This window comes from Camelina sativa, chromosome 3 (genome assembly GCF_000633955.1).
Source record: "Camelina sativa cultivar DH55 chromosome 3, Cs, whole genome shotgun sequence".
Classification (NCBI taxonomy): Eukaryota; Viridiplantae; Streptophyta; class Magnoliopsida; order Brassicales; family Brassicaceae; genus Camelina; species Camelina sativa.
The window spans coordinates 9,550,204-9,571,087 of NC_025687.1; the positions used below are offsets into that span (position 1 = coordinate 9,550,204).

The 20,884-nt window shown below is 32.4% G+C and overlaps 2 protein-coding genes across 2 annotated transcripts; one reads left to right on the forward strand and one right to left on the reverse strand.

Annotated features, from left to right (window-relative positions):
• On the reverse strand, window positions 1,059–2,978 carry LOC104776223. The gene is made up of 2 exons (XM_010500252.1): window positions 2,437–2,978; window positions 1,059–1,744 (listed from the first exon to the last, which is right to left on the reverse strand). Exons 1-2 carry the CDS (start codon window positions 2,849–2,851, stop codon window positions 1,206–1,208), a joined length of 954 nt encoding a protein of 317 aa, XP_010498554.1. The 5' UTR covers window positions 2,852–2,978; the 3' UTR covers window positions 1,059–1,205.
• Window positions 8,861–10,585, forward strand: LOC104776224. The gene is made up of 4 exons (XM_010500253.2): window positions 8,861–9,127; window positions 9,216–9,419; window positions 9,502–9,717; window positions 9,957–10,585. Exons 1-4 carry the CDS (start codon window positions 8,876–8,878, stop codon window positions 10,275–10,277), a joined length of 993 nt encoding a protein of 330 aa, XP_010498555.1. The 5' UTR covers window positions 8,861–8,875; the 3' UTR covers window positions 10,278–10,585.

Consider the following 20,884-nt stretch of genomic DNA (forward strand, 5'->3'; position numbering starts at 1 on the left):
ATGCATTACCATTTTATACCTATATTACTACTATATCATAAGGAACAATGTTTGTGGAAACCAATATATATAGGAAGAAGCAATGACAATGTGAAGATGGAGGAATCTTGTCACATAGAGCCCAAAAGGCCATAACATGTTTAACGATTCCCACGTGACTTGTCGAGATTCTCAAACATCACAACTCACAAGTCACGATATCTTTTGCCTGATCATTTGGTTTGAGGGATTAGCTCTTCCATCTTATGAGTTCAAGTGATGGCATAGAAGGAGAAGAGCCGAAAAAGATAGTAGCACGGCAACATATATAGTCACGATATCTTAGTTCAAGGAATTTTTTTTTTGTCACAAGTAAAAGATTCTTGAGATTAGTGTGATTTCGTTACTTAATCAACGACAGAGACCTAAAGAATCTTGAAAATGTTATACAGAGGATATCACATTATAATGCCACTTTTCAAAAGGAAAGTCTCGAAAGTGGGAAGGAGAGTGAAATCATTTGTAACGTTACATTTCAAAAGTTTATTCTGGTGGCTATAAGTCAAGCAACTCTTGCTTTAATTTTTGATTTGTTTACTCTATTGTAGGTTTTGATCGTATATATAACTACTATGTATATATAGATATAGCGCATCCTGCATCCAAATCAATGAAAGTTTTAAAATTTTGATGTAATAAATATATTAAACTTAAACGTGAAAGAAAATGTGAGTGGTGGGTCTCGTTTCTCATAATGTAAGATTTGAATGGGAGTTAACTTTGATCTGCCTCTCTTTTCGAAGATGCTAAATAGATAGTAGCTTTTATGGTTTTCCTTTTTATTTCTCGACATGTAACAAACAGTAAGATCCAAATAATTATTACACATATATATTTTCCAAACATACCAAAAGGCCATATGCGTTCGGTTTAGTTACACGTTAAACATAAGAGATTCTATATGTTAACTAATTTAACACACAAACAATATAAAGAAAAATATCACTTAATTATATGTATATACAAACCACATAAGCAAATACATATAATTATATTCTTTTATTGTACACATCCCCAAATTTAATCAAAATAATATATCCCCCATCCCAAACTTAATAAACACTAGTAATACATCTATGTACTTATCATATCAAAGGTATCATCATGGCATAACATCTCCACATATAAAGTATAAACACTCATAAGTAGTTAACCAAGCAATCTCCTCAGACACGTGGAATTGTCCTAGTAACACCTCCATTTCGGCCACCCCCACCACCGCCGCCACCTCTAGTCACACCGTCCAAAATAGCTTCACCAACACCTTCACCAAGACCTTCCATTATGCCACCGAGAAAATCAATCACAACCTGCGACGCCAACCTCGCGGCCGTACCCAAAACCGCCGGAGACTTATCCCTCCCTTTATGTCCGTTGGCGCGGAGGCCGTTCACGGCTGCGTCTTTAGCACAAACGGCGTGCAAGTGGTAATCGCAGACGGTGCAATGGTAAACCCTCCCCGTACGCTTACCTCTCTTGCACTCTCCGCAAAGGAATCCTCCGTAGTCACCGCCGTTGGTGTTGGAGGCTGAGGAAGATAGGACGAGGCGGAGAGGGTGGTGGTGGAGTGAGGAGGAGGAGAGGGAAGGGGATAACATAGCGCAGCCAGGATGCATCTGGAAACTGCAAGCTTTGCATCTAAATGTGTAACCTCTTGGTGATCTTCCACACACGTCGCATTTAGATTTAACTATCCCTCCTTTCGCTGTTATTCATCATCCAAAAAAAAAAACATTAAGTTTAGATATAGACTAGGGAAACGTTGGACGTCTTTGTAAACGTACGAACGTGAGATCAAATATGCGTATATACTAAGCGATCAAATCATTTTACGGTGTCCAGTAATTGTGCTTAGTCATATATATTCTTTCATTCAAATATTTAATGACAAAAACAATAATTCATTTCACTGTACGTATTTAGTATATTACTCTTGGTGTCTCCGATCCATTCTATTCCACGATTTTTATTTTTATTTTCAGTTTCACAGATTTCGTACTAGAGAGCTTAAGTTTGAGGTTTGCAACTAATACGTTTATGGCGTATTAGAAAGCTTATTATTCTCTGTTGTTCAACGTAACCAGCATTGTAATTTTTAATGTTGATACCCACTAAACCAAATAATTATTTTCTTTTAAAGCGAAGCATTATTATTATTCCAATCCAAGTAAAGCAATCAATATATAATCGACAAAAATATTCAGGGTTTCTTATATAGTTTCGTGAGATCTAGTTCGTGGTCTGAAAAACAAACAGAGGATATAACATTAGGATCAACACGAAACAGAAAATGTCTGAAGAAATAAAATTGACCATATTGAGCCATTCACATAATTTATACCAAAAATACCGCTCAAGTCCGACAAACAATAATATATTTGATAAGACAAAACGTACCCGGTTTGGCAAAGAAGAGAAGTTGATGCTGGTAATGAAAAGGGTGTGATTTGAGTAGTGGAGGAGCCAAAGCACAAAACTCATGGAGCTGATAATCGCACTCTTGACACACGTACCTAACCCCTGCTCCATCCTCTTTGCACCCTGCACACGTGTAAATATCCGGCAACTCAACTTTGACCAGCACGTGTTGGGGATGTCCGAAGTGGACCATCTCTTCACCTTGTATCAGTTGAGGTGATGCTGGGAACTCTACTGACCGTGGTCGCGGTTTTCTGTTAAGATCATTTGTGCGAACCACTGCGGTTGAGGCCATAGTGTTCGAGGCCGAACGTCTCATAGCTGCCATCGCCGTGATGCTGGACGTATCATTCCTGGAATTGGAATTGATGACTATGGATTTGCTTCTCATCATTCTTCTTTTTAAAAATGAAAACTTTGAGTTGGTGGTAGAAGTAATGATTAATTAGGGTTCTATGGGTTTTTTTGTTGTTGTGTGGTACGGAGGTGAAATTTAGAGTGGTGAAATTTGGAGGTGGAGGTGACAGATTATTTATGGTGAGAAAAATATATTGGAAACTGTTTTAATTACATAGACAGGTTTTGTGATAGATGAGAAATGTAGTTGCTTTAATTAGGGTTTCTAGAAAGAAAGAAAGAAAGAAGATGCTTTGTGGACTTATTTGTCACGTAATTGCATGTGCATTTACGTTAAAAGTTAATACTGAATAAGAAGTTGGGATATTTAGATGTTTTAACTGCCGTGAACAGGGGTAATTTAGATGTGCCCATATGTATAAATGCAAGATAGGATCATCTATGCATATTCGATGTGAGTTAGCCAGTGAGGGTTTCGGCTATAATTTCATTAATTGTATAGTTTGGTATAGATTACAACAATTCGCTTGATTTTTAGATAGAACTTGTGGATTTGACGAAAGTTCACCCAAAAATAAAAACTAGCTAAATTTGCCATACAGTTTTGTTGATTTTTCATATAAAATAAAACTGCACTAGTTTATCTTCGTTATCTAAATTACTTGTCGGCAACCACCGTAAAAATTATATATGGCCTGACTCTTTTGTCCATCTTTATAGATTGAGTACATATATATTATATCTATACTGTCGGCTGTCGCGGTGAGATATATAGAGTAATTTTAGTATTAAAAATCTTGGTAAAAAATGTTTTGAGTCACTTGTTAACACAACCATTTTTTTGGTCGTGACACATAACCGTCTATGTTGAGTTTTGCCACTCAAGTTGAAAAAAAAAAAGGATTTTACCAGCCAAATTTTGGAACTTAAATTTAAAATCAACCAACAAACAATCTTAGTTCCCTACCAAATCCGACATTGGAATATATCACAGAAATGTATTGGGCCCCGATTTAATTCTTATTCCTCGCAAGATCATACAAAACATTGCTAGTGATAGTTTCCAAACTTCCAAGCAAACCCCAACGAAAATCGTTTACATATAATATATACATGCATAAATAAAACTTTCGTAAAACAGCTCAAAAAGTTGTACTTATTTGTTTATCCAAATGGTAGAGTTACAAGAAAGTGTTTTCAAAATATATCATACTCGAACTTAGGGTTTCATTTCTATATACGAATCATGAAAAATCTATCATATAAAAACGGAAAATATCAAGACTTTAACTATAAACAACGTTTATGACCACACTCTAAGGTAACCAAATCATGGGTCCTATCATGGAAATAATTTATATTCTTCCCCACGACTCGAGCAGCTTCTCAGTACATGTTTATTGAAATTTAGAGAGATTCACCTTTCCTTTATTATACTTTTGAAATTTATGATAAATTTCCAACCATTTAAAAAAGAAAGAAAATATTATAAGAAACAATCACCTTTTCTGCTGGGTATGCGCTGTAAGGGAAGGAGAAGAGCATAAAAGAACAACAGAGGACTGACACTATGAGAAAGATTCTCACTCAATTAAAACACATCAAAACTTGACTATGAGTTTGATTTAGCCAATTGTTTCACTTTGTTCAATTCTACAAGTTATTCCACACTGTCATTTCATCTATGGATTAGTCATTATTGGATTAATCATTCTTTCTCGATGATTACTTTCTCCATTAGACAAAAAATAAGATGCACATAGTTAAGCGAATACAAGAATATTAGCCATACTAATAACAGTAGTTCTCTCTTTATTCTCATACATTGTTTCGGATAATGAATTCTTGAGCATATATATTGTCTAGATTATGTTTAGGAATGGACTTTTTTTTTTTTTTTTTATTCTTGTTTTTATAAAACTATAACTGAATTCTAATAGATTATTTCTAACAGAAGTGTTAAACCAATCAAAGAGGACATACATAGTAGCATAGATGATGATAACACATGTGAACTGAAAGAAAAAAAATGGAAGTTTTATCGTTGCAATTCACACACGCACGGTCATTTAGAATTACGGATATTTCAGTTATTTTTATAGTGCCGTTCGATTCGATAAGTAACAAGGTTTAAGGTAAAAGTATAATTGAATTCTTACCAAAAATAATGGTTTAGTTTTGTTTGCTTCGGATTCTTTGTGTTTTTGTTCGGCTAAAATGTCGTCACTCCTAATTATAATTAACAGATTATACTCTCTAATTTGTTTCTGCAAGTTATCTTTGATAATGTAAGTTGAGGCAGGCTTACTACTTTAGAATTAATTGGGCTGGTAAAGCCCATAATATGAAATTATATAATACAGGACCTAAGTTAGACATAGACAGAGATGTGTAGCTAATCTTGAATTACATTAGCCCATACAGATGAGGCTAAAAGATTTTGGACGAAGGTTTCGTAAATGTGAATTAGTTGACGTTCGTTATTGTAAATAGAGATGGATGAACCTGGTGGCTGATACTGTGAAAAGAGACACGTAGGATAGTGACTCTTGTAGGATAGAGACACGTAAATAATGCTACGTTTTATAGGTTTATCCTTGTCCGTATACATGGTTTCTTTGAAAAGCTACTTCCCCAAATCGAGGACCTAATTCCGATAAATGCTGTCTTCGTATCTTCAATTCTTCATGCGTATTCATAGTTTATTAATTTCTCTGAGATTATATCATTCATTCATCTCCTTGTCTTTACCCTTACACGAAGAGTCCTTTTCGAATTTTCGAATGACAATCTCGAGTTTATAAGTAACTTTCGTATAACTCCTCACCGTTTCGGAGGGTTAGTCGAGCATATCACCACTCTAATGGTTATGCGTGGTTTACTATGCGCATGTTTGTGGTTCATTCACATTTTTTTTTTTGTTAGTTCAAATTTAAAGTTCGGTATACTTATATACTAGCCTACTAGGGTAACTTCTAGGTTTTAACAAAATGTAGTTATTTTCGAACCAACTGTTTGTGATGAAATCCCTTCTTTAAATGCAGAAACATTTCCTTTCAGAAGTGTCAGAAGACTATATGTTTTCCTGATATATACCCAACTTTTACTAGTTTTTTATATGTATTGTCGAAAAAATTAAATCACGAAAGATAATTCAGAGTAAAAAAATATTTACTTCTTCTATCTTATAAAATTAATGTTTACAAGTTTTTACACATTTTAATAAAACAATTATTACTGAGTTTATTTTTTTCTTTGACTAAAGAGATACTCTTTCCGTCCTAAAAAAATTGATGTTTAATGAATTTCAGACAAATTAAAAAATAATAATTATTAATTTACTAAAAAGTATTATATATTTATAAACTAATAACTATTGAATTTTTTTAATGATCACTTTTTGAAGTTTAATATTAATTAATTAAAAGTAGTAAAACATTAATCTTTTGTGGAACAGAGAGAGTATTATTTAATTTTAAACTAATAACAATTCAAAATTTTAAATATTTTTAATAATGACTTCTTGAAATTTACAAAACATCAATTTTTGTGAGATAAAAAATATCTCAAAACATCAATTTTTATTAGACAAAGGGAGTAATATTTTGTAATCGTTTTGCTCCAACAATAATCTGTTATAAGTTGATAAGATCTCATTGAATATATTAATTAATGTGTATCATAGATAGCTATAAACTACTCGTATTTCATGGTTACAAAGGCGTTGTCGAATTTTATATTCATACCTAATCTAGTATCATCATGACGTTCAGCTCTAATCTAAATCAAACCACAAAGTAATGAATATTGTAATTTTCTTAGTTCGAGGATATACTCTTAGAAGCGTGTGATTAATTAAGGGCCAAACATGTTTCCAATTGGCTCTTCTTCGCCACCAGAAGCAAGTTGCAAAAGAGATGAAGCACCCAAATATTTAACAAATCTTCAAAATAAAGGGTTAAAATTCCATTTTTATCGTGCTGCAAATTACACTTTTTGTTGGTCATCCAAATTGCACATTAACCTTCGTTAAACAAAATAAATACGATTTGAGTAATGATATATATAAAGTAGACAGTAGAGGACCCATCACGCCTAATAGTACTCAATGATTCGGTAAGGTTCGTTCCATTTGTCCGCATTCCCAAAATTAGAACAAAGAAACAAATCAAAACAAAAAAGCTTATAATTAGTAGGGAAATTATAGTTTCGACCTCACAACTGACGTTTGTCTGACTCGTCCGGATACGGGTTTAACTAGTATAGCTACCATTCCGATTTGATGTGTTATGGTCAACATTATCGACCCGGTTCATTTACGGGTTTAACTAGTATAGCTACCATTCCGATTTGATGTGTTATGGTCAACATTATCGACCCGGTTCATTTTTTTCGAGTTCATGCTTAGTAGTCATGTACTAAACTACTAAGACTACCCTCGTTTTACTAACGACACACGTGGTCAAACGGTGAACAAATGTCACGTGACTCACGTTCGTGCTACACTGCTACTGTTTCAAGCCTCTTTGCTTTTTGTTTCTTTTTCAGTTTTTTGCCAATTTGAAGAGATAAGAACACAAAAAGATGTTTCGTCCACTTTCCTCATCGCCGCTCTATGCTCATCACTTTCTTCGGTCGGATTTTCCAATTACAATTTTAACTATTAGTGGTAACATTTTGTTCATATCTATTTTTATGACGTGGATCACACTTCTCTTTTATTATATGCTTATCTCCTTAGTTAAGATAGTTAATTTCATTCGGCATCAAAGAGACAAAAATTATGATACAATACAAAATCTCACCACATTTAGAAAATATTCTAGAATCTATTTGTTCAGTATACTACAAACTTGGTAATCTAAATTTCAAATTTCTTACATAATTTTGTGATTTGTAATTTGTAATATTGTTAAGTTTTTACAAATCATTAACATTTTGATTTATTGTAACTTTCACATTTCATTACCCGATAAAGTATCGAAATGCATCATTTCCCATAGTGACGTCTAAGTGCAAAGGTATTCTCAGACTACTTGATTTGACTCTTTTTTAACACGATTTGACTTTTACCAGAGAATCTAACAGGTAAAAAAAACGGTACACACACTTTTACATTAATTGTTCCATTGTTATTATCCATCTAGACTCTCTACTTTTCAAAAATTTGTTTCAACTATAAACGAACTTCATTTATTATTTCTTGGATCACGTTAAGTAACGTGGCAGCTCAACGCTGACCTATGACTCTATAGTCTCTATTATTAAGTCGACGGCTCAGGATTGGCCACGAGTGTGAACGAGAGGCAGGGCAAAAGCGTCCGACACGTCCCAAAGAAAAAGGATTATACGAGAAGGCTCTCTTCTCATCCAACGGTTCACATTTAACTAGACTACTCTCTTCTGTCTCTTCTCATACCCGTCGATCTGTCGAAAGCTTTTCATCGATTGCCACCTCTCCACTTTTTATTTTCGATCTAATTGTATAAAAAGAATTAGGATAATACAATTTTTCTATCTAATTCTGACCGTACTTAATTTCCATTTTTTATTTGACTTCTTCAAAATTTAAGTGTGGTTGTTCCTTTATTCTTTGTTGTATCACTCTCAAAGGCTTAACTAGATTTGACATCCACATATGTGTTTGTCCGCTATATCTATCCATTATATAACAAAATATCATAAGCTGAAAAATTAGTATGCTATATTATTTTGTCTTGTAAAATAATATCAAGAAATGTAATTATTTATGACCATATATGAACAATATTATATAGCTTTTTGTACTTTTAGTTTTAACCTTTTTTATAAATTTCCTTTTTGGTCTTCTAGATGGCACACTGAACAGACACGCATATTTTACAGATACGTGCGTCTTTGAAGGACTTGGGAAAAAAAAAGCAGAGATAATGATTTCCTCAAATAATAAAGAAAAACAACAAATTGATTTTTCCCAAATAAAGGAGTCAGAAAAATATAATTAAGGAAGAAACAAAAAAGATACCTTTAATAATAAACAAAAATAAACATTTCAATATTTTTTTTAAAAATTGAATTTCCTATGAAATATAAACCGCATAAACTTATCGTGACCGCCTTACGAAAAAACAAAATAAAAATAAAAACCCTTTTTATTTTCTCTCTTCAGCCGCCGCTTTCACAATACCTCTTCCTCTTCCCTCTTCTTCTACCTTCTTCTCCAGTTCTCCTAGGTCTCTTTTCCTATACACTAAAGCTCGCAAATCTGGCTATCGAAAACCACAATCATAAACTCAACTTCGGGGCCTTCAAGGCCAATCACAAGAAAGTCATGGTGAGTCTCTTCTTTAACCATTCTTGTTTGTTCTTCCCTTAATATATAGTAAATAGTTTCTGATTTTCTTGCTTATGTGTAATCTCAGGGACCGATGATAAGAACAGAGGAGGAAGAAGACTGTACGATTCCACCGTGGTTAATGCCAATGCTACGAGGGAGCTACTTCGTCCCCTGTTCGATCCACGTCGATTCAAACAAAAACGAATGCAACTTGTTCTGTCTTGATTGTGCTGGAAATGCCTTTTGCTCTTACTGTTCAGTCAAACATAAAGACCATCGTGTTGTTCAGGTCAGTCCAATATCTTTTTCCTTTTTTTCCCCCCACTTCTCATGTTTATAGTATTTATTTCAATGTATATTAAATTTTGCAGATACGAAGATCTTCGTACCATAACGTGGTGAGAGTGAATGAGATACAGAAGTTTATAGACATCTCTTGCGTCCAGACGTATATCATCAACAGCGCAAAGATTGTGTTCCTCAATGAAAGACCTCAGCCTAGAATCGGCAAAGGTGTTACAAACACTTGTGAAATCTGTTGCAGAAGCCTCCTTGATTCTTTCCGTTTCTGCTCTCTCGGCTGCAAGGTAAACACATACCACTCTGTTTTTTTTTTCCCCTGTTTTCACCATTTCTTGTCTAAACGAAAAATTCAACTTTTTTTCCTAAACCCATTAACGCATTTCACTTCTTCTTAGCGAAATCTATATCAAATTTTTATTTGTTTTGATTAAGCTTTGTTGATGATTCATTTTGGATATGCTCTGTTTTGGAATGTGAGTTGTGTAATGACTTAATTGTCCTTGTATTGGTTTTGACTGTTCAGCTTGGAGGGATGAAGAGGGGAGATTCAACTCTAACCTTCTCTTTGAAAGGGAAGCATGGTAGAGAGTACCAAGGTGGTTCGGAATCAGATGAAGCTACAACACCAACTAAGATGCGCAAGACCAATGCTTTCAACCGTCTGATGAGTGGTCTTTCAATCTCAACCGTTAGATTCGATGACTACGGTCCAGGTGGTGGTGATCAAAGGTCTTCAAGCTCTGGTGATGAAGGTGGTTTTAGTTTCTCTCCGGGAACACCTCCGATCTACAATCACCGGAACTCAAGCAGACGAAAGGGTGTCCCTCACCGTGCTCCGTTCTAGACAGAAGATAATTACTGAGTTTCAAACCCCATAATAATAATTAATTATAAATATAAGTATAAATACCGATACATTGTATAACACAGCTTGGGTGAAATTTAGGATGTAGTCATAATGTTGTAAATGGGCCAGTGTCTCTTCTTTTTTCTTATAGTTTTTTTTTTCTATCTAAAAGATAAAGTCAAAATAATTAGACACATACATAAAATACATTTTTTATAAATATAGAAGAATTAGGGTTTATAGTGAAAGTGTTTGTTGATGCTAGATTGTTTAAAAGGTATGGCTTTTGTGTTGTGTTGTGTTGTAATGTTATGTGTACATTAATTTTTGTTCATACAATAATAATAATAATATCAAGTGAAATGATATATTATAAAACTGATGCGTTGGCTAACTGCCGTAATCTCTTCTCTAATTTGTAACATTATATTATTATACCATATTGTCTACTTATCCTGACTCGAATTAAGCTCTAATAGTATACGATAATGTGTAACTGAAGTCATGGCGTCATAGTTACATAGTTTGTATATATTAAAGTCGCAAGAGTGTCACTGAAACAATTTTTTCAATACAATTGATTGATTTGTTGTAGTTTGACGTAATCAAGAAGAATATTATAATAGTATACGCTAAAGAATATTACATTATGCAATATAAAAAAGTAAGCTAGTGGGATAGAAGATGAAAAAATAAAAGAGCCGTGTGGAATCCGAAAGGCTGCGATTCTCTTCTCACCGTTAAGAGACGGGTGTTCATTACTTTTTATGAACTCTCTTAATTTATTCATCATGTTTTAAACTCTACACTAATCCACGGAATCGAATAATTGGCACACTTTTATTTGATTATACAATATTTATGAATTACAGATAATGTTTTGATAATGCAGTTTCGTAAATTCACTGACACACAAAAATCGTTTTCCGTATTTTTTAGTTATGTATCCCACAAACTTACATTTGGTCTCTGAACTAGGGTTTTCAAAGATCACAATTCTTTACTAAAAATGATCGAACTAATTTGGAGCTAATTTTGTCCCATCAAAATTTTAACATCAAAAGTTTATTTTATGAGGCGATCATCATACATATTTTTAATACATAGAATTTGTATAGCTATCTTTTTTTTTAAAGCCGTAGTAACACAAAAATATCATGATCATAACAAGTGAAAATGTGTGCTTGTTTAAATTTAGTTGTTACCCAAAAAAAACAATAAAAAATGGTATGTCCCAAAAAATATCGGAGTCTCTCTTGGATTGTACAGGCCACCACAACATATGTATGCATTTGGATTTCTGTTCAAATCTTTGAACATATAAGAACAAGAAACTTTTATTATTTCTAATCTTATTCATTTGGATTTGCTATTTCAAAACTATCCTTACCAATAACGAAAACAAAACATGTACCATATACAAAGAGAGTATTGCGGCCAAGGACAGTGGCTCTGCCACGTAATCGTGGACGGCCCCTACGGACTAAGCTTAGGCAGCGACCGAATGGGGGCAATACTGACTTTTCGGTCGGACTTCGAGCCAGTTGCGCATCCTCGTCACTCCGACTACGACACGTGTCGAATAAACCCACTAAGTGTATGACACGTGTGAATGGAGACCGTGAGGAGGGACCACGTGAGGCCTTGTGTGTGTGGAGTTATCTTGTTCAGTCTCCCAAGACGTTAAGTAATCAATAATAATACTAATGGGAAAGCTAGCTACACGACAAATGTTGGGATAAGGATATGTGATGTCTTTTAACTATTTTCTCGCTATAGTTTCTTTAGTGTCGCTATTGGAATTGTGATGTTTTGTTTGCTTTTTGTAACTTTACTTAATGTGGAATATAACTACTAATTCTTACTGAACACTTATAGTTATGTTAATAGCGTTAGCAAAACATAAAACTATGGTACTACTGACCAAGAGAAGACACAAATTTTGAACTAATTTCCGGTTTCACATATATATCACACATTTGATGATTGTTTTATCACTTGCATTATGTTTTGTGTCGGAACTGGACCCCCGTACCCTTCTGTCTTTGTGTCTCATAACCCTGTTATATTCGATCTACGAAAATAACGATGGAAACAAGACTTTCCAGAGTATACATATAAACCTATTCAATTGTATATCGATCGAAACATATGTATGGTTCAAATTTTGTTGGATACTAACAACGCAAAACCTTATACATTAAAGTAAACTAGAACGGATAAGTTCCGTTCGTTATCCATACATAAGGCTCTGGTGGTTCGTGGAATCAATAATTACGTATGTGTCTCTTCATTATTATGCTAGAGGTTGTTGTTAATTGTCTTGTATTATTTGTTGATGTCTTTCATTTAAATATAAAAATCTACTCTCGGATATTATATTTAGTAGAATCACTAATCCATTCATACATGATATATTGGTTATAAACTTATAATACACTACTAGAAAAGGTAGGCAAGGATAATTTTCAGCATGGGTCCATACTTATATAATGCTAAGGCCATTTATGGTCCGTGGGGATCCATCTTCTAAAATACTCATATTATATCTACAGATGCCGACGAAATTTTTATATACCTCACAGGAATATATATTGCTTTATCTTTGACAGTAAAGTTATATACATATATATAAACAAATTTTGACAGTGAATGACTTGTACTTTGGTGTGCTTCTGCAAACATCTAGTATGTAAATTGACGTTTACGGGCTGAGGATATGCTACTATATCTATATATCGACAAATACTTTTTTTGTTTTTCTGTTTAGTTTTGCAACTATATACACCGACGTGGGTTACAAAAACTTTTTTAGAAATATATAATTTGAAAGAAAAGGGCGTACAAGAAATTAAATCTAGTATTCGAGTGTTTAAATCCATAAGAATCCCTTAAATTAAATGCTATGAAATAAGAATGGTCGAGATAAATTTCCAAAAGATTCGTCAGTCTTATAGTAGTTTATACGTTCTAGTTGGAGAAAAAATAGATTAGAAAGTTAACATATTAAGGTCTTTGATTGGCCAGAAACTCAAAAGAAAAAAATTCGTATATTAACAATTCGTATATTCGTATAGTTCTTTTTGACAATTTTTTTTGTGTCAATGCAAAAACATTGGTTTGACCAAAAAGGAAGATGGACACAATTAGATAAGAAATACAAATTCTCGATGGGCATGAAGAGCAAGTATCATCTACAGATAAGAAACTTATGTAAGGCCACTTGACTGGCCCATTTTTCCCAGATTAGTTATGGGCCTTAATACTAACCCCAACTCTACGCTACCTCCATATGAACATGTTCAGATAAATATCGGAAGTTATAATTAAGTGCAAGTTATCAACACGAATATATATAAAAACCAGAATTAGGAATACTTCTGGTAAAGGAACAAAGACGACGTGTGACAAGGTCCTGTCCACACATTATATGGCTTATATCTGCCGTCTTATTTGGAGTTCTCTTTTTGTAATAGTTTAATTTTGTTTTGATGATAGATTATGTAAGTTGTTTTTATATTCGAATTTGTCGGGCAAACATGTGAACATCGTCACTTAATCAGACGACATATCGCGAACCACATTAACTTTCTGGTCCCTAATTATGATATTTAATTGATTTGATTCGTGTGAAGATTTTATCTCATGTGGAATTTCTTGTGAATTAATTTTATCCACACGAAGTTGTTACAACAACGTGAGAACGTGATCTTTAGTCATCGGCCAGGTGTGCCCGTATTTGCACAAACTGATACACATACAAAATACATAATGTCTTTTACTATTACATATATTAGGATGTCGGCCCGTGCGTTGCCATAGAGAAATAGTCTACATTGTTAATTTCACATTCCGAATGGAAACTTTATAGTAATTATTTAACTGCATAGTAAAAAAGTTATAAATAATGACTAAAATAAATCAACCAAATTAATTAAACAAAAAATTTATTGTATATATAAAAATCGATTCAGTGACAATAAGAAAATAATGATAAAGATATGTAAATTAAGGCTTGATGAATCACACTCAGATAAACAATTTTGAAAAATATTCACATATAATAAAATTTAAATCATTATTCTATCTAAATTTACAAAAAAGAATAAGAGAAGACGGGACAAAGAGCTCATAACTGCAATCATGCAACTAACCAAATTGAGTAAAAAGATAAATCTATGAAAAATTATTACACAATCAATTAACTAAATTAATACTTAGAAGATATGATCGATGTATGTATTAGATGGAAAATGACACCAAACAAAAGTTAGATAAACGAATCAATAAATAAAACAATCCAATTTAACAAAGATAAGTGAATCAGTGTTGAGTAGAACATTGAAAGAAAATAATACTAATAAATTTTAAAACTTGGAGGTGTGAAACAATACTAAAAAAACAAAAACTCTTTTCAAAGTCCATAAAAATCTATATACATATAAAAATAAAGAGGTGTGAAAACAAAAATGTATAAAATAAAAAGATGTAAAACAAAAATGTGTGAAAACTACCAAGTGCAAACATTGAAAGCTAGGGATACAACAAAGAAACATAATTGTTGGATCAAAACATTGCAACTTTTGAGATTATTAATAAATCTAACTGTTAGATGAGACAATAAAAACCACCCACAACTAATCCGCTATTTCATTAGCTGATGGTAATTCATATTGACGTTTCCTCTTATCATATCCTACCATATGGATTTTCGGTTCCTCATCATTCCTGCATTCATAACGATCTCTACCCTTTCTAAATGTTTTGGCTATAATATTATTTTTATCAAGCATGTTTATTAGAGCCAACAAAATTTGCTCATCTACTATTTCTTTCCCATCTGGAAATATAGATAACCTATTTTTCAACTCATTAGCGGTGTCAAATATATACAATTGTAAGAATTTAGGTTGTTGTCCATCCATTGGTAGAAGTGACCCAATACTAAGATAATTTTCACCATGCACTTTAAAACAAAAAGGGTCTGCTGAGTTTAAAATTGAATGTCGGCACCCATAGAACACATAGAGAGCATTACAAAAGTTTTTTTCAACGAAAGCGGAGGTTCTTGAATGTTTGGCAATTTGACACGCCCTTGTTTACAACATATTGTAAATAAAGGTCTTTTATTTTGGCGATCTTTGCAGTACTTTCCTTAGGCCATACTAAAGCATCACAATCCCCACACCTTATTAATTGATTCCGTTTGGATTTTTTTGATGACATAGGTTGTTTACCTACATTCAGTTAAACCAATTTGTTTATTAATTACTTACATTATGTTTTTAAAAATATACAGATTACAAAGTCATCAAAGAGCAAATAAGTTACTTTTAAAAGATCTTTTCTTTCTAACTTGATTTGTCATTTGAATTTTCTGATCTTTGTCTTTTCTTTCTCGAATTTGATTTGTGTTGTCATAAGTATGTCTGGCTTTTTCTTCGGCATTCTCTATTTCCATACATAATGCTTTTATATATTATCAAAATGTTTGATATCCAAAAAATAAAAATAAAAAATAAAATTTCAACTAAAATTTCTAATAAACTTTACTTAAATTTTTACAATAATAAAACTAAACTGGATCATTTATATCCAATGGACATCCCTCGTAAAAAAAAAGATTAATTCATTTATACCCTATTTGTTAAAAGATTTAAATATGTTAAATAAGACAATACAAGAACATATATAAAATTATACCATGTTTGTTAAAAAAGTTTGGCTTATTCGTGTCTCTAGCATCACTACATGTCATCATGTCTCTCGTATCTCTTTTTCAATTTTTCCGGGTTACCGTCGCTGAGTTACCACGGGTCGGGTCTTACTCCGGGCGAAGAAGATGACGTTATTGATATTTTTGTTTTCCGGGATGGTACTGTCGTGCAAGAGAACATTACAAAAAAAGAACTATATGACCACATGTATTACATTCTCTACAAAATAACAATCTTAACAATGGGCACGATAGATATGTCGGTTTTAAATTCAGGAAAAATACTAACCAACGTGTTGCGATGCAAAATCAAAGGAGTCCAGAGTGAAGATCGATGCTTTTTAAGCTATTCATTAAGAAAAGGGTTTGTTTGCTTATTAGTATATTTTGGAAACTTAATTGGCAAACTAATACATTTACTATTCAAAATTGGAAAAATGGGTGTTGTGTAATAGAGAATGTGTGCGATAGGGGAGATTGTGGGACATAGACTTAGATGAGAAAATTACCAAAAGGGGTATGTGTGTGGGTGAGAAATAAAGTTTTTTTTTCTTTCAATCATAATTATTCAAATAATTGTTAATATAATTTTTTATAAAAAAAATTTTAAATACAAAAGAATATATTTTTTTTTCTTTACAATTTGATAAGAATTTTATTTAATAATTTATATATATATTATATACATCTTTTGTATCCATACACTTTATTTAGTGTACAAATGTCTATACACTTTATTAAGTTTACAGACACACAATATTAAGTGTACGAATGTAATTTGAACAAAACCATTATAATACAAATAACTGAAACCCTAAGAATTAAACAAATTACACAAATTACATTTGTACACTTAATAATGTGTACGGACATATGTACACTTAATAATGTGTACGGACATCTGTACACTTAATAATATGTACAGACATCTGTACACTTAATAATATGTACAGACATCTGTATACTTAATAATGTGTACAGATACAAAATTTGTAAAAAAATATTTAACATTATCAAACAAAAAACATATCAAATTATAAAGAAAAAACATAGATTTATAGACATTTTAAAAAATTTCAAAAACCAATTTTAATTACTCAGCATTTTGTTTTTAAGATTGTAGGGAGCATATATTAAATAAAATAAAAAATCAGAAACTCAATGGCATTGATGTAAATATGAAATGTTGATGAGGGTTGAAAAGTCATGTGAATAATAGAAAACAGTTAAAAATGTGGAATTTGCTAATTGTAAATAGTAATTGTACTACTTTTACAATTATGTTTTGAAAACTGTCTATTTTTCCAAATAACTCTTAAGAAAATTAGCCTTTGTAAGCCCAACGATGAGAATACTAACTAACCAGTTGTAAGATTGGCAACAGTGGCGATGGCGAGAGAACGTACGGTGTAATCAATTTGAAACAGAATTGCAAATTGCAATCTATTAGCAAATTAAGTCTCAGCCCATGATAAAGAGAAAAATCATTTCAGACAAAGCTTCCTAGAATTGTATATGGAAAAAAACTTCTCAATTCTAGGAATTTTTAATCAATTATGCTGATATGCATATATTATCATGCGATGTAGGTAGCAGAACGAGCTCTGTTCTTATGGAACAACGACCAAGTAGTGGGTTTAATTGCTCAGAACAGAAGCGTGATCCATCCTATCATATTCGGTTCGCTGAAAAAAACACAGAATCTCACTGGAACCAAGCAGTTCACGGTCTAAGCGTGAATATAAAGAGAATGTTCATGGAGATGGACCCTAAACTCTTTGAAGGTTGCCATCAACAGCAGTACGAAGAGAAACAAGACAATCTAAACAAGTGGAAGAGCAACGCCAAGATAGGTGGCCATCATGTTATAATTCTAACTAACACCGGCAACAGTTAGGGCATGTTCTTTATCTTATCGCAGGATTGAGGCGAGCGACCAACAAAAGTCAACGTTATTCACCACCGGTAATCGGATGTCTCTGGTTTTCTCCGCAACTGTTTTGGTGAGTCACAGCGTCTCCGATATTAATATCGGCGTTGTACCCTCCCCCAGATATTTCTTTCCAAAAATTTTATAAATTTTGGTCGCTACGAGACCCATATTAAAAAATAAATTACGCCCCTTTGTGCTATAGATAATGATCCCACGTCCTTTTGTTAGTCTACTTTAACTTGAAGAAATTAAATGTAAGTGCTATCTTGAGTAAATTATCTAACCGACAACATATAGACAAACATAGTATTTAAAAAAACCCAAATTTTCGTTAATCTATAATCTAAATATGAGAACGAAAAGGAAAAGGGAACAAAACTAATTTTCAGAATGGACACTAACAAGTTTATAAACATACCTTGATATAGAGATTGATGTAGGTCAATTTAAAATCACTTCAATAAAACAATTCTTTGATTTTATTTTTAACTTGTAAAAATACTCTGAAAACGATAAATTCGAAACTTGTTTTTGTATTCCGTAGAAGTTTATATATAATAAACTAAAAGGTGTAAAACATATAGGTGTGAAACCAAGAGGTGCAAAAATAAATATGTATGATTTTTAAAAGATGGAAATACGTACGACAAATAGATGCAACAATTAAAAAGTACGATTTTTAAAAGATGGAGTACGACGAAAAAACACAATTATTTGAAAGAAAAAGATTTGCAACTCTTGATCATTAATAAGTATCAACCATTAGATGAAATAATAGAACAATTCTCATCCGTTGGATTAAAGATGACAAAAAAAAATGAGTTTGCTATTATATATAGATAATCCAGTTATTTTGAACCAATTTAAATAATGTCAAAAAAACAAAATTTAATACATTTTTTGCTCTCACACGCGTTATTTTGCACAAATGTTTACTATATATTGATGTTTAGCTATATGTTACTATCTGAACTTTATTTTTGCAGTTAATATAAAAATATTACTATAGTATTGCGTTGATACTTAAACATGCCATTGGCACACGTAGTTGATGAAATATTGGTGTGCTTTAAGTCGCTAATTATGTAAATGCGGTAAACACCGACACAAAAGAAAATTAAACACCGTTTGAAGACAAATGAATTTGATTAGTACGTTTTACTTAACATCAATTATTATTTCTCTGAAACATTATGTAAAGTCTAACATATACTATACTATACGTCTCTACTCTCTACCAATTGATAGTCTCACAAAATCGAGAGTAAAATGCACTAGCCAGACTTTAAGAGACAATGGAGAAAATAAAACAAATGGGTTGATAAAGTCTTATATATTTGAAAATTTCTTATTCATTTTTATCATCTGCAATGGAATAGATTTTGTTAAATGATTAAGCTTATAATTTATAGCTTTACTAGAATCATACGATGATACTAATAAACCGAACCCAACCAAAAAAGGCACAATTAAAAATACCAAAAGCTTGTATACGCATACATGCCTAGGCATGCACCTACAAATTAATTACTTGATTTGTGGTTTGAACTAATATTATACCGCGTTATATACCAAAAAAGAAAGAATATGGTAGCGTAGGTCTTAGGGTATATGATATTGTTAGTTTGACCGTATATATAAGTTCAACTCCGAACTTTGAAGTTGGTATGGTATGGTATGGTCGTATGGATACTCTCGGTCGTCAAATTCAGAAAATGTATGTCAAAAATTAAATGTTGAACTTCAACTGCAAAGATATATAAAGAAATGTTCGATTTAAATCACGACTATATATGTATTTATAGCTAGCTCGGTCTACTAAATAAGTCAATGTGTGAACATGTGAAGCCTGTTTGATTTATTATGCATGGCATGCGACCCGTTCGACTTTACTCGGTTTGGTGGAGAACTGAAGATATTAAGTACTTTACCATGTTCTTAAAAGAAAAAAGTACTTTACCAATTACCATATATGCATGTTGAGTTGTTGACCAAAACAAAAGTACGTAAATACGGTTTTACACTGCAAGTTGTTTCACATATATGATATATACGATGTAATTACTGAAGTCTGAAGTGAGACACTAATAACAGCTGGATGCCGCCAGAAAAGCACAGCTGGATTAAATTACAAATTTGACTAACCTGGAAACGAGACATATGTGAAATTGTTAAAGTATATTGTTGTAGTATTTAATTACTTATGTATAGTGTAAAACTTACACATGTTTCAAATTCATTCTTAATTAAGCTAATAATGAAGCATGGAAACTAAAATTTTAATATGTGAGAAACTGGTAGCAGTCAAAGTGAAAAATAAAAACTGGAAAGAGAACACATAATTTGTTATCTTTCTTATAGTGTTTACTAGCAAGTCCAGATTATATGATTGATTCCAGTATTTTAGTGTAGTGTGGTCTATATTTGTTTTTCTGGAGTATTTGTTATGGTAATAAAGTTGCCGTCAAAAAAGTTGTCATAATTGTGTTGAGTGTTGACTCACACGTGCATGAAACTTGTAAAATTATGATATCTTTCAATAAAATCTTCATAGGTAAATAAAACAAACCTTCATAAGTTAAAATATGTACTGTACTATCGTTAAAGTCAAATACAAGTTGCAATATTGGGATTTCAACAGGCCAGGCCACTTGTAATGACTTGCCACTGGAAGACGCGTGGTGCGTGCCACGGCGTCGTTGCCAATTTCGCTTTCAAATTGTCCATATTTTTTTTCTTGTCATTTTCCGACGTTTGTTATTAACTACATGATTACAAATCCGATCAACTATAAATACCGCAATTTACCTTGTAAGAACTGTATGTATACAGTACGTGAACGAAATACATTTTAGCCACGATATTTACCTTTGTATTCATTTACAAATTACAATTCTTCATTAGTGTATATATGATGTATACTGAAGTTGACATGATCTGATGATCATACACTTA